Source organism: Sturnira hondurensis, unplaced genomic scaffold (genome assembly GCF_014824575.4).
Source record: "Sturnira hondurensis isolate 20B ecotype Veracruz unplaced genomic scaffold, ASM1482457v3 Scaffold0000780, whole genome shotgun sequence".
In the NCBI taxonomy this organism is placed as follows: domain Eukaryota; kingdom Metazoa; phylum Chordata; class Mammalia; order Chiroptera; family Phyllostomidae; genus Sturnira; species Sturnira hondurensis.
Window position 1 is genome coordinate 3,708,680 of NW_028073411.1, and position 14,325 is coordinate 3,723,004.

General features: G+C 37.6%; 1 protein-coding gene across 7 annotated transcripts in view; it reads right to left on the reverse strand.

Moving 5' to 3' along the window:
- RBPJ (recombination signal binding protein for immunoglobulin kappa J region) overlaps positions 1 to 14,325 on the reverse strand; it is a 217,500-nt gene that overhangs the window by 15,746 nt on the left and 187,429 nt on the right. For all 7 annotated transcript variants that reach the window (XM_037044759.1, XM_037044775.1, XM_037044772.1 and 4 more), the window contains 4 exons: positions 10,379 to 10,544; positions 5,291 to 5,465; positions 1,663 to 1,800; positions 1,399 to 1,511 (listed from right to left, as the gene is read on the reverse strand). In XM_037044759.1, coding sequence (XP_036900654.1) covers positions 1,399 to 1,511; positions 1,663 to 1,800; positions 5,291 to 5,465; positions 10,379 to 10,544 — 592 coding nt within the window. The remainder of the gene's footprint in view (positions 1 to 1,398; positions 1,512 to 1,662; positions 1,801 to 5,290; positions 5,466 to 10,378; positions 10,545 to 14,325) is intronic.

Here is a 14,325-nt window from a genome sequence, read left to right on the forward strand (position 1 = left end):
AGTTTTAAGGTTTTATAAATTAATACTTATTTTAGCTTATTAAGTTGGAATGGGAGATAAAACCACCTAGTAAAACCATAACATAGAAAAATTTTTACAAAACAACAAAAAGAAATGTAGCATTTACTTAGATAATTATAGACCCAGCCCTACTGAAAGTCCCCCAAAATATAAACCAATGTAATACTTCCCCAGAGATAAATACAAAGCATACTCAGGAACAGTAATACTAAAGGTTCCTCCATTCACCTAACCCCAGAACCTGACCACGAATCCAACTTACTTGAAAGCCCCCTCCACCTTTGCTATAACTGCATTCTGTTTCAGACAAAGAGGGTGTGTGGGAGGGAATATAAGGGGCCTTTGCTTTCATTTTGGTAAGAAAAGCCGTTTTTACAGTTTCATGATCTCCCTAGTAACAAAAAGCTTAAACAATATAATATGCCTTTCTCCCAGAGTAAGAAATACCAATTTCATTTTATTTTAATGAATCTTTTTTTTTGTGAGTAAATGGGTAAAAATTATACTTATATGCCTAAAGAAATAAGAATTTCTATTTTTGAAAATTTGGTCCTATGTTGTTGGGATGCAGCAGGCACAACAAAAAATGAATACAGTGTTACCTACATTAAGAAATCACGATGTGCCCTGGCTGGTGTGGCTCGGAGGACTGAGAGCCAGCCTGCGAACCAAAGGTTCGTGGGTTCAATTTCCAGCCAGGAAATCACATCTGGGTTGCAGGCCAGGTCCCCAGTGGGGAGCGAGCAAGAGCAACCACACATTGGTGTTTCTCTCCCTCTCTCTTAAAATAAATAAGTAAAATCCGGGGAAAAAAAAGAAAAAGAAAATGAAAAGAAACCACAGTGTAATTTTATAGTGCCCTCTATCGAACAAGTTCAGATATACAACCAAAAAGGAAAAAATGCCACCAGACACTTAACTGGAGACAGGGCAAGAGGAAGCCACCCAGAACTATTCCTGGCGACCTTCCTCTCTCTGGACCAGGCCCGCACCTCTCCTCCTCTCCTCGCCCCAGGGCGTTCTCTCTGCCTTTCTTTTTTCTAAGCCCCCAGGCCCTCTTTCACCTCTGGGACCGGTCTCCCAAGCACATGCGGTCCAGCCGGCTCACCTTTTCTACCTCTCTGACTTTCCAAACATACTTTGTTATTATTTGAAAGAAAAAGAAAAAGAAGAATGCATTCATAAAAACTGGCTAATTGCCTTAAAGCATTTTAAACTTAAAATAGGGTGTGCCAATTACAAATAGCAGTGATTATTGATATAACACTTTTTAAAATGAAAAGCATGAGCTCTAGGTATATTTTTCACTCGAATGCTGTGGCTTTTTTTTTCTTAATTTTTATTACACATACGACTAAAGCAAAAGTGGAGCCGTACCAATCTCGGCAGTGCCATGCCAGTGACCGAACACACGAGTTTGACGGTCTGCCCGTAGTGGATGTAGCCGTCCCGGACTGTGAATTCTTCTCCTTCCGACTCATCATCATCCACTGCGGCAGAGTGAAAACAGAGGTCAGATTATCTTTCAGAATTCATTCATCTGCCCAGGGACACCACAAAACAGTGTACCCGCATGTCTTATCATCAAAAGGATTTAACAGTTTCACATAAGTAACATCAAATGCACATTTTCATACTCACAGAGATGAATGTAAAACGCTCCCCACTGCTGAGAACTGGCATGGAAATTGCCTCCTTCTACGTGCAAGTATCTGGTACTGACTGTCTGGGATCGAAGTCGATTGAACAGAGCGACCTTTGTTCCTGAGGCAATGCACACTGCAGAGAAAAAACAGCTCCTGTTTACGTGACTGGAGGGAAGGTGGAGAAATAAGGACCCGGTACCTGCCAAGTTAGACTGTTCTTCATTATAATTTAATACTTATATTATTTTAAATTAATATACTTTAACATTCTTTTAATGCATTTTTAACCCTTCAAAGAATACAGATGATATCCCTCTCCCAAGTCAAGGTAAAGACAGAAAATATGCCCATAAGAATAATGTTTAAATGAAAACCCACAGCATGTTCAATTCAGTGCTATTCATTACAGGGACATTGTTTTAAAATAATAAATGTCCAACAGTGGAAATGGATTAAATAAATCACAGTATCTATTACCTACCTAAATAGTGTATCTAAATGCACTGATAATAGTTATTATCCTGGAATATCACTGAATGGAAAAGCAGACTATAAAATACTTGGCATGTACGGTTCCACTAGGTAAGTGTGTATAGACGCCTTTTTTCATGGAACTGCATGTGTCTCCATGTGCTCACATCCAATCCTATGGGAAATAGTCATAGGGAGCTATGTACCAGGATGTTTTCCCAAGTTGATGACAACTGGTCTTGATATTGTGATTTTTAGAGATTCTGATTTCTTCTAAATACTTTTAAGCATATAGCATTTCATGAATTTAGAAAAAGCCTCATCTACATAAAGAGGAAATATTCTGAAAGTAAAATATGTTCTCTGGCATCAAGAAACGTATGGTCATTAGGAATACAAAGTTGAAGAGGTTAAATAAAATCCTGCAATTTGAATTAGAAGTGGCCTGAACATGCGACACATGTACTTCCCGAAGCAAGAACACTTCACCACTACAAGGAGAGCCTTGCCCTCCAGCAACAAAAGAACCACCAAAGAATGAAAGCTTAACTCTGATCAACCTTCTGAACTGACTGATGACCTAAGTTCTTTCCTGGACCAAACTTCAGACAGGCTGCTCCGGGCCCTTCCCACTAGGTCTCTTCCATGGGCCCTGTCACTGGCCCAGTTACTGCAGGAATCCTGCTAAACCATCCTGCCACTCTTTTATCTCATCGAGTTCCTCACTTCCCCTCCCCTAAACTTTATATCTGATATCCTAGGCCTGCCCTTAGCAAGCACTCTGTTAGACTGGTTTGTCAAAAATCCGCCACCCTTTGCTGTCTCCTCTTAGTAATTTCCATCTACTGCCCCGCCATCCCCGACTCTGTTCCTTGCCTATCGATCCCCATTTGTCCTTGTTGTATTTGGAATTGAGCTCAATTGTGCACTGAAGTCTCTTCTTCCCGCTGCAACAGTACTGAATAAAATCTGTTATTACTACCTTTAACTAGTGTCAAGCTGTTTCTCTTTAACACCACCCATTTGCAGAAAGGACATTAAACTACACCAAGGAAATGAAATTAGCAAAATCCAGTCTGTGGAAAGCTCCCATGGCTAATGACACAGTCTGTTGAACAAATAAATTACAAGGAGAGAACAGAGAGAGAGAGAGAGATGGAGAGGGATGGAGAGGGATGGAGAGGGATGGAAAGGGAATCCATAGATTAAAAACACTCAAGGACATGTCAAAACATGGACCTTATTTAAATTCTGATTCAAACAAAGGGCTAAATGATGACATTTCAGACAATTTAAAATTTTTTCACACTGACTAGATATCTGAATTTCATTTCTTTTTATAGTTACTTTATAACATGTTTGTTTTCATGTGATCATGTTACTGTGATATTAAAAAATAAGAGACCCTATGTTTCAGAGATAGAAATATTTACAGATGATGTGGTATTTTGGATTTGCATCAAACTAAAATGAGGGTAGAGAAAAGTCAGAGTGTGGCAGGGGTAGAGAATGAAGTAAAGATTATTACTGTTGAAGTTAGAACACAGGTTTCATTTCATTATTCGATTGTGTCTACTTTAGCATGTTTGAACATTTCTGTAAAATAAACGATAACAACAATGATTGAGTGAACTAAAAACCACCCAAGAGTACATAAAAACCTGTAAGTTCACAATAAAACAAAACAAAGTAAGAGCAAGCAAACAAAACAAAAGTCCTAAAACCTCACTTGTCACTTTCAAAGAATATTATTGTTATTCTGCAAATTAGGAAATAAGCACTTATCTTGTCTTTACTATATTTGAAGCAAACAGCTAACAAATACAGAAATTATTAATAAAAGAATTAGAAAAATCATCCCTTTGCAGCCCTTGAGGAAGTATTTGCTCATCAATGACTCCTACAACCATTAGATTAATGACTGCTCAGAAACTTTATAATGGATGGACTGGGCTCACAACATGATTTGATCAATCTTAACATGACAAGAAGTGGAATGATCAGATGTTATATGACTTGTGCTTCAAAAGGAATAATAAGTATAGGACCAGGTAAATCTAAAATAAAAGTCTTGAGGTCTAACCACCAGTTTATGTAAAACATGAGACAGAGAAACATGTAATCAGTCATAGCCAGACTATGTAAATCCCACAGGAAAAAATGACCTGTTTTTCAACAAATAAATGATAAGAAATAAAAGGCTAGAAAAGAAATTATGCCAGATTAAAATGCACGATCCTTGTTTGGATCCAGTTTTGAGTAAGTCAGTTGTTAAAAACCAGCAAAAACACAACTATAAAACTATTTCTGATACAATGTGATAAATCTGCATGCACATGGATTAGCTTTCAGATGATATCAAAGAACTGCCAACTCTGTTACTGTGTAATGACGTTTAAAAAGAAATTTGTCAGAAAGTCACTACTGCAAAAATGGTAGTTGAAAGGACAGAATGCCTGAGATATACAAGAAAATATTCCAGCCAGTGGATGGTCACCTGACTCTACTTCCTCCCCTTCACTAAGTTTGAAAGTTTCCACAGTAGAAAGGTGAAATAAAAAAAGAAAAACAGGTGGGAGGAGGGGGCTGAAATGTTTAATTTAAACAGACAGCATTTATCTTTGAGAATCTACAAATCTGCTGATGAAACAGCAGTCTCTGCCCCAGCAACCACGTTAAAAAATTTTGTGTATGTTCTCAGGACTGTCTTCCAAAGCCCATTTGATATATAACAAGTGTTTCTCAAAACAGTGCTTTTGATATTCTCAGTGAAGCAATTCTTTGTGCAATGGGGACTATTTTGGCCTAAGACTCTCAATGCTAACATCACTCCCTCCAATCACTGTGACAGCAAAAGGGAAACAAAAAAACCTCCTACGTTTCTAAATGCCTCTGGGGAGCAGTGAGGAACGGACACTAGTTGAGAACCACGCCCTAGACCTGGTATTAACTGTCTACTTTCAATTAAAAAAAAAAGACAATAAAGCAGCAATAATTAGTGAATGTGACATTTTTCAGATAAAGCGAGGATCACAAAATATTAGTAGAAAAAGAATTGGGTATCAAAAAGCAATTTTTCACTTAAAATAGTTCAATTTATCTAAACTCATGGTGGGAGTTTGGGGACAAAAAGAAAACTGAAATATACATACAGTCAGCATTTTTCAATGACTGCTTCTTTTTGGATGGTTTGGAGATGACTTTTATCCGCTTGCTGAGGAACACACCAATGTCATCACTGTTGCCATAGAACATCTTTACAGACAACATGAAATGCTTTCTCTTGTCCGAATCAGATATGTACAATGTTTTGGCTGTGCAATAGTTCTGTGAAAGAAAAGGAAAGACATAATATCACCAAAACCTTGTATGTACCTACAGCTAACTCTATGGCCATGGCTAGGTTTGATCAGGCTTAAATGCAACAATTTCAATGAGAAGCTGAATAAAACCAATTATAAAAATTACTGAAATTAATCTCTGAAGACAAAGTATAGTCTCCCTAATCAAGTCTATAAAATACTAACTTTGTGAACCATTTTACCCTTTCTTTTTATACCCTTTTATTTTATACTGCTCTACAAGGGGGGACGCCCCCCGCCCAAAACAAAATTTATTTATAAAAAAGTGTGTATTTATTCTCAGATGTTTAAACTTCAGTCACCTTCAAAACACTCTCCACTTGAGGCTGATATGTTTTTTTCCACTGCTCACAACAGTTTTTGAACTTGTCAATTTTGATGCCTTTTAGTTAGTGCTCCTGCCATTTTTTTGTTTTACCTCTTTCACATTGGCAAAATGTTTCCCTTTGAGGACTTTTTCATCCCCAGAAACCAAAAAAAAGTTGCTCAGGGTGAGACTGGATGAACAGGGAGGTCAAAAACTGCTGAAAAATCAGTGTGGTGTGGGCAGGTGCACTTGTGTATCACCCATCATGAAATAGGCAAATGCCATGAAAGAGTCTTAAACAAACAAACAAACAAACAAACAATTTCACTGAAGCCGAATACAGCTTCTCACAGCATCGCCATACACTGGGGGGGAGCTTGTACTACAAGGGGCCCTCCCTCCAGAAGATAATTCTGTTTACCCCCTCATATGTCGGTATCACAAAATTATCAATATTAGTAGTAATTTTTAAAAATAGAATTTTATAGCTAAAACAACCTATGACTGTCTTCCTACAAAGAAACATATAAATAATGCTATCAAAATTCAATGAAATTATGTAAAAAATTTTAGCTGTGGTCCTTCCCAAAACAGTATATACAATGTGAACACTAGAGTAACCCACCTATATATAAGACTAAGGAAAAGAACACCAGTACCAACTGGACGATTATAAATTATCTTAAGCCGAAAAGGGCTTGTATGAGTATATTTTAAAGAACTCTTCTTTAAAAATTGTTAACCTTGCACAGTGGGATAATTCATATTGTATCAAAAACAACTGAATTTAAAGATACTGGCTCCGGCTGGTATAGCTCAGTGGATTAAGCATGGGCCTGAGAACCAACGGGTTGCTGGTCCCATTCCTAGTCAGGGCACATGCCTGGGTTGCAGTCCAAGTCTCCAGTAGGCGGAACTCGAGGAACTCAATGACTGCACACTGATGTTTACTCTCCCTCTTTCTCCAAATAAACAAATAAAATCTTTTTAAAAAGATACTAAAAAAAATCAAACATAACAAGAATATTCTGTTGGTTTACCAGAAAATAAACTCAGGTAATTAAAAATATAGTATTAAAGAGTTATAGCATTTGCAAAACAGCAGAAACACTTGAAAATGCTACTATTTCTAGCATATATGAGAATTCTAAGATCCTTCCTCTTCCCCCAATCTCTGTGAATTAGGGGAATAAATTATTGGTCTCTTTCTCCAGACTGCATAAAAGATACCCAAACCCAGCTTAAGTATTTAAAGTATCTGAATTATATTTTTTCAAAGATCAATGCTCTAAATGCTTTAAAATTAGGCTAAACAAGGTGCTCTGACTACTTCAGTGTGTCTTTTAAAAAGCTGGACAAATGGCACTCATTTAAGAAATAAGCTAACACGCTCTTCAATCTTTAAATTTTACTCACAGGCAATTTTAGTAGCAGAACAAAAATAATGCCATAGTTTCTTTTATTTCTCAAAAGCAAAGTTACATAAGTAAATTTAGATGTCATCTTGAGTATTTTACACCCAATTAAGTTTTCAAAAATCCAGAAGTATAAGTTTTGAGAGACTTGGTTCTGCAGAAGACAAAATTAAAATAGAGCTAATCACAGTAATAAAAAATAAGTAAGAACAAGAGGACTCTGCATTCACACAGATCCTCTCACCCAAGGATCTCCGGGCATTCACAGGTACTGCGAGAGGGGTCTTGGGTGTGTGAAAAAGCGTTGATGGTCAAATTATGCCCAGACACACAGAATTGTTCTGCAACATAAGACAAAGCCTCGGAAAATAGGTATCAACACACTAAGGCAACACACAGGGAACAAAAATGAAATATGTATCTAAATGAAGGCAATTACATTCAAATGGGAAAATTTTTAATGTTAAGATCACTAATCTGAGTATTAACCTTAACAGACATGATCAGTATCAGAAAAGAGAAAATAATGAAACTCAGCAAAAATGATAAGACAGACTGGCAAACAGGAAAAGAAAAAAGAGTGGAGATGGTTGGACGGACACAAAGGGCTTCATTTTCTTTCGAAAAAGCAGACATGTGTCTCCTTGGAAAGAAAGGAAATACATCCCTAATCACCAAAGTAAGCAGTCTGAATCCACACATGCACACAAAGTCATACCTGAGATAATTTTATTAGAACTATTATTATGGAAACAAATATAAGGCCACCGACTACAAGCTAGTTAAATTCCATAAGAGAAAAAAAAAGAGAAGTCACTGACTCAAAAATGTACTATGGCTTTAAGAAAGTGTAAATAAAAACGAAAGTTAATCTGTTCCATCATACCAAAAGGCTAAATTTATAGGTAACAAAATCCTAGAAGAGGGCAAATAATAAACTTTTCTCTAAATAATGAACAGTTTAACTTAATTAAAAACAACTCAAATATCTGCCCTGAAATGGGGGGTGGGGCAGAAACTCCAAGAAACCAGATCTATGGAAGCATTTAAATGACAAAATTTGAATTATGGAAACAAAACAAAGCTACTGAGAGGTATAGGGGAATATAATTTTTTAAGTTAGGAAAAACACAAGCATGCTAATTAGGTAAGTAATTTACTGTGTATGTTGTATAGCATACCTAGCTCAAGCTATGCCAGATGTGAAATTAAGACAATGAACATTTAACAAATTAGTAACATCATTAAATGAACTCTCAGATCTAAAATATGGTCAAACGTCATGACCTTTTTAAAAATAAAAAGCTATATAGCCCTAGCTGGTATGGCTCAGTGGACTGAGTGCAGGTCTGTGAACCAAAGGGTAGCCGATTCAATTCCCAGTTGGGGCAATTCCCATGCCTAGGTTGCAGGCCAGGTCCCCAGTGGGGGGCTCATGAGAGGCAACCATGCAGTGATGTTTCTCTCCCTTTTTCTCTTTCCCTCTTTCTAAAAGTAAATAAAATCTTCAAAAAATAAAAATATAAAGGCCATATATACTAGAGCTCTGTTGTAATGAATATAAAATACAAATACCCAATAACATAAAATATTCCTTCTTTTTCAATAATGACGAATCGTACCATTCAATGAACAGACTGTTGAACACAACAGTATTACCTTAAATGAATGGAAGTTATGTGAGACAGACAGAAGTCAAGTGTCTCTTTCTGAAGCTCAGCACCCACTGCTCGGGCCATCTTTCTTTCTCAAGCCCAAACATACCGTGTTCTTGTGCCTTTATGCCCCGAGCACACCTTTCTGTCTGAAAGGCCACCTGCTGACTCTCAAGAAGGCTCACCTCTCTAGTTGCATTTTTCTTTCAAACTATACATTAGCATATAACTTTGGCTTACAGGCATTGTGCTACCCTAACAGGTTTTTAAAGCACTATTAATGCTTGAGCTCTCAGGTACTCTTTTTCCTCTTCTGCAAATTTCTAGGGCTTAGGGAGAGATAGAATAGTAGAAGTTGAAGCAAAAAGTTGAAGCAGTGGGTTGAGTGCCAGCCTGTGAACTGAGAGGTTGCTAGTTCCATTCCCAGTCAGGGCACATGCCTGGGTTGTGCGCCAGGTCCCTGGCTGGGGGCGGGAAAGAGGCAACCACACATCAATGTTTCTCTCCCTCTCTTTTCCCCTCTCTAGAAATGAACAAATAAAATCTTTAAAAAAATACTCAAATTTGAAAAAGGTTGGTATTAAGGCTTCTTAGTGCTTATTAGCAATAAAATGAGTAAAATTAAGAGTACAGGTTCCTTAGCTCACTACCCTCGAATACTGCCCTCCAGTCCCATCCCCAGTGTCGACTACAACACAGAAAACACTAAGACATTCAACAAAGATGTCCTGAATGGAAAATGGCTTTTTATAAACTATTCTAAAAGACATTTATGTGGTCACTGAGATCGGAACTAACCATTTCTCAAATTTTAATATCAAGGGAAAACAAACATTACATGCTAAGTCGATAAAGAGCTTTTTGAACAACAAAGGTAGATTGAAATAAATGCTCTCTAAATTTATAAAATACACTTAGTAAAACTAATTCATAAATTTCATTCCGTAGAAAATCAATCAAAGAAAATCCCGAAAAGTTTTGAGTAAAATGAGTTGTGGCCGTGCTTCCCTACAGCATAGTTCTGCTCCACACAGAGGCTAAGGAGAACATTTAGGGTCTTCACAACCAAGGTAAATGCTCCTAAGAATGTATCTGTATCACTCTGCTTCTAGCATCACACCAAGACTAAGAGAGTAAAGTATTACTGAACTATGTATTTGTCATTATTTGAGCATCACACTCTTGTGAGATGAGCAATTAGCCTCCTCAATTTATTACTTCCAATGGAAATCTGATTTGCAGCCTGTCAAAACTGCTAGCAAGCTGGAGGAGGCTTACTGTGTGCCACCCCCAGTGAGATGTCAACAGCTTTAGCTCCACAAATCATGACTAGACCAAAGCCATTTGAGAAGTTTATTTTTGGTTCTGATTTAGTATTCAAAAAATTGCTACCAATAGCCATAGCAGAGAAAAAAACATCACCACAAATGCAAGTAAGAAAACTACACTGAGGTACCGTGGTGCCCTTTATGAGGACAACATCGACAGAGCCTTCATTTACCTTTCCTTCCAAGTTCAGCTGCTGCATTTCTTGGTCACTATTTCCTATCCCAATAAATGCACACGGTTGAGACTCTTGTTCAGAACAACCATCCCGCTCCATTTGTTCTTTTTTTTTCTTCCATCCACTGCCCATAAGATACACACAAGGAGGTGGGCAAAAAAACCTGGAACATCAATTAAAACAGAAACAATGTAGTAAGATTCAAAAAAGCATTCCCTTGTCTTGAACATAAAAATACAAAATCAAACTGAACTGCACTACGGTAGCTTCTAATGAAGCCATTTATAACGCAAATAGGCAGACTGATAGCACAGAAACCCAAGACGCCCACCATGACACTTCTGTTCAGTGAAGGTTCATGTGTATTGGAGTTATGCAGTCAGTTGGACGAGATACTTTTTTAGGGCAGGAAATCACTCTTCAAAATTTTCAAAACAGCTCAGAATTCTGAAGTAGTGGAGGCCAGCAAATCCAATGTACACTGACATATCACAAACCATGACACACCACCACAGAATCTACAATTACTAAAGTCCACGCAAATTGATGTAGTATTAATTAATGGCATTACTGCTACATTATACTTAACTTTGACAATCAACCTAGAAAATAGAATTTGACCAATGCCCAAAGTAGAAACTTTCAAAACAGTAGTAAAACTAAGTAAAATTAAGAGCAAAATGGATGATTACGGATTACTATGCTTCATATATTTTACTCTCAACACTGGATGCATGTGGATGACTGAAAAACTAACACACTGCACCCTTTCAACCCATAAACTGCCAATAGCTTTGTTTTGCTAGTTGCAAAAACCTGTCCCCACACATTCTTCCCACCTAGAATAACTTCCTATAATCTTCTCTTTAGCAATTAAAAATATCTATTTCACAGCCTAGCTCAAGCCCCATATTTTACATAGTTCAGACCATCAATCCAGTCCTTCAGTAGGTTATAATCTGCTTTTGCTCAATTGAACATGCTGACTTGTATCTACTTTAAAACATTTATGCAATGTCTCATCAAAGGGCCTAAAAACTCAAACACCTACTCAAACAGTAGACAAGTGAGTACAAAAATGGTGAACCAGGAGTACAGTCAATAAGAATATCCTTTAATTACCCAAAGAAAAAGGTTCCCTCCCTTCTTTCTTAAGCCACACACCTCATGGTAATTTCCACTTTTTGTATAGTTATGAGTATAGGAAAATTCTTCTTAATTCTTTTAAACCCACCCTAAGAAAAACAAGAGCTTAAATACAATGATAAGTAGCCACCAGTGTGTGGCTTTGACGATAAGCAAACAACAGAGAGTGGCAAGCCTGTGAGTACACACCCGCTCACACTGCTGAACTCCAGGTATGTGGACCTACAGTGTTGGTCACATCCTTCAATTGTTCAGGAGATGCCTGAACGCAAATTTTTATGTCATTCCTAATTTTAAAATGTGGCCACTAATGTATGCTTTTTAACGCTTCACAAGCCAACAATGTGCTGACTTAGCAAAGAACCAAACGTGCATTTGTGCACATGCACACACGGACACCTCAGACTGGGCTGGGTGCTCAGGACTCCCTCTAGTACCAAAGAGTAGTTCTTGCGTGATGCCCCCTCTGTGCCCACTACGATACTGACTAAGCTGAATCAAAATACACGATGGCACCTACTTTTTGCTCAACTTTTAAAGACTACTTTAGAGGCAATCTACATTTAATTTAAAAGAAGTGAGCCAAGTTTATCTGACATTATTAATCCACCCATGATTTACTCCATCCCTAGTCTGCACTGGGCACTGGAAATAAGAAAGAGCAAGAGAATTAAAAAAAAGAGATAAATGAGCGAAATAATAGTTTGTTATCTGGTGATAAGTACTGAGAAGAAAGAAAGCAAAGAAAAAAGAAAAGAAATGAAGTGAAGGGGACACTCCAATGTTGAAGACCAGAGGCCAGGGAGGGTTTCTGCAGGAAGGTGGCCTTGAGTCACAGCCTATAGCCATGGGCATCTGAAAGCGTGGCAGCAGAGAGAAGAAGAGCAAGTGCAAAGGCTCACAATGAATGGTGCGGAAACAACAGAATAGAGGGGGGGGGGGGAAATAACGGCAGATGAAGCCAGAGGGGAAAGTAGACCAAGCAGGCCCACAGGGGTCAAGCTGAGTAAGGAGGGAGCCCCAGGACTCTCTCGTATATACCTAAACTGCCAGAGCAGCCTTCTAGCCTGCACACATGTTCTCACCCTGGCCAGTCACTGGTCACAACCGAGGCAGTGGGCTACTTCTGGAGTTGGCTGGACTCAAGTCTGCACCAGGGATCTTCCTGGCCTCTAAGACTGACACCTCAATGCTTACCATGGCACAGACTCAAATACCTAGCTGGCATACTCTCAGGAGGTTGAGAAGACATCCGTTTTGGAAACTTGTCTGTTATTAGTACTGTATTGTACACTGATATTAACACTCCTTAGTAAATTGGTATACCAGCTATAAACTTCAAAAAGCTGTGCGATAGTACTGTGTACCAAATATAGTAGTCAAATCTCAACAAATTTTCAACAAAAAGTACCTTTTTCACATCTGCAGAATATAGAGAGGGCAAAAACTGTTAAAGACTGGGTAGTGCTAGTTCTCTCAAAAGTACTACGATAAAAATGGCAGGAAAGTAATAGCAATGATATTGCACAGGAGGCAAGAAACTCTTCATCACTCAGCACTGACCAAGATTCTTTACTGAAAGTGCTTTTACAATTATGGAATAAGCAAACAAAAAAGACTCCCCAACTGCTGCTGAGCTACTGAACTACTGAGCTAGTCTTGTTTTTTTTTAAGCAATTCTATAACTATTTTTTAAAAAGTATGATACAAAAAAATAGCAAATCCAATATAATCTTAGTTCTATAATGTGTTAAGTCATTTAAAAACATTTCAAACATCCTAATATTGCTATCCCCCCTAAAATATCAAACAAATCAAATTTTCATTTCCTCAGACTTTAGTAATAATATAACAAAATAGAAAATATGTGTATAAAAAGAGAGAAAGAATACACACAAAAGGAAATTAGAGGAGTAGATATAGGGAAAAAAAGACCCCCTAATTAACAGTAAAAGTTAAAATACACATTTATAAGGTGTGAAATAGAAGATTTTCTGGATTTGCACAGGTTGTTAATATGTACCACTTGGTGAGTGAAAAGTTCGACCATCAAGAAAGAGGCCAGCGTACAGAGTTTAACAGTTGCTATAAAAGGATATCCTTTGAATCAGTGTGACTTTTATTTTCTAATCTTTCCCAGTAGCTATATTTAAGCAACTGTGACAATGTTTTTTTCTGCCACTTGGCGGCGATATGCACACACTTATGATTTTATTCATTTCCTAGTTCAATCTGTCTTTATATTCAGAGAATAATTCAAAAACTTTTCCCTCAAAGATGAGACCTGAAAAATACCCTGCCGCTTCAAAGAAGCCTTTTTATTCAGCCCAATATATAAAATGACTTAGACAAATCCAAGTACATCACTTACATTATCTGACTACCTTTGAAGAACCATTACCCTTTGATGATTATTCAATTCAAAAGCAAAACAAAAACCCAGAAACTGTCTGCACACCACACCATAGTTATCTCATTTAACACACAGGCTCAGTACGACTTCAGAATCAGTCTAATTATCTAAAGGGCTTTACCGTTGTCTCAACAGCGTGGCCATCACCTTCACTGCTGCTGAATCACTTCCCTTGACGGAAGGTGAAAGAATGTTAATGTTAAATGGCATTCCCATTTCTTTAGTGGAAAATTTCCTCTAGACAAAAATAATCTCTTTGAAAGTTTATTTCTTAGCCTGTGAAGACTTCTATAAAGAAAAGGTAAAACTAACCACGAATAGAAACAGGATTCTGGATGTGCTAAGCAAACAAATTTTGTTATCAGGCACCAAAGTTTTACTATTG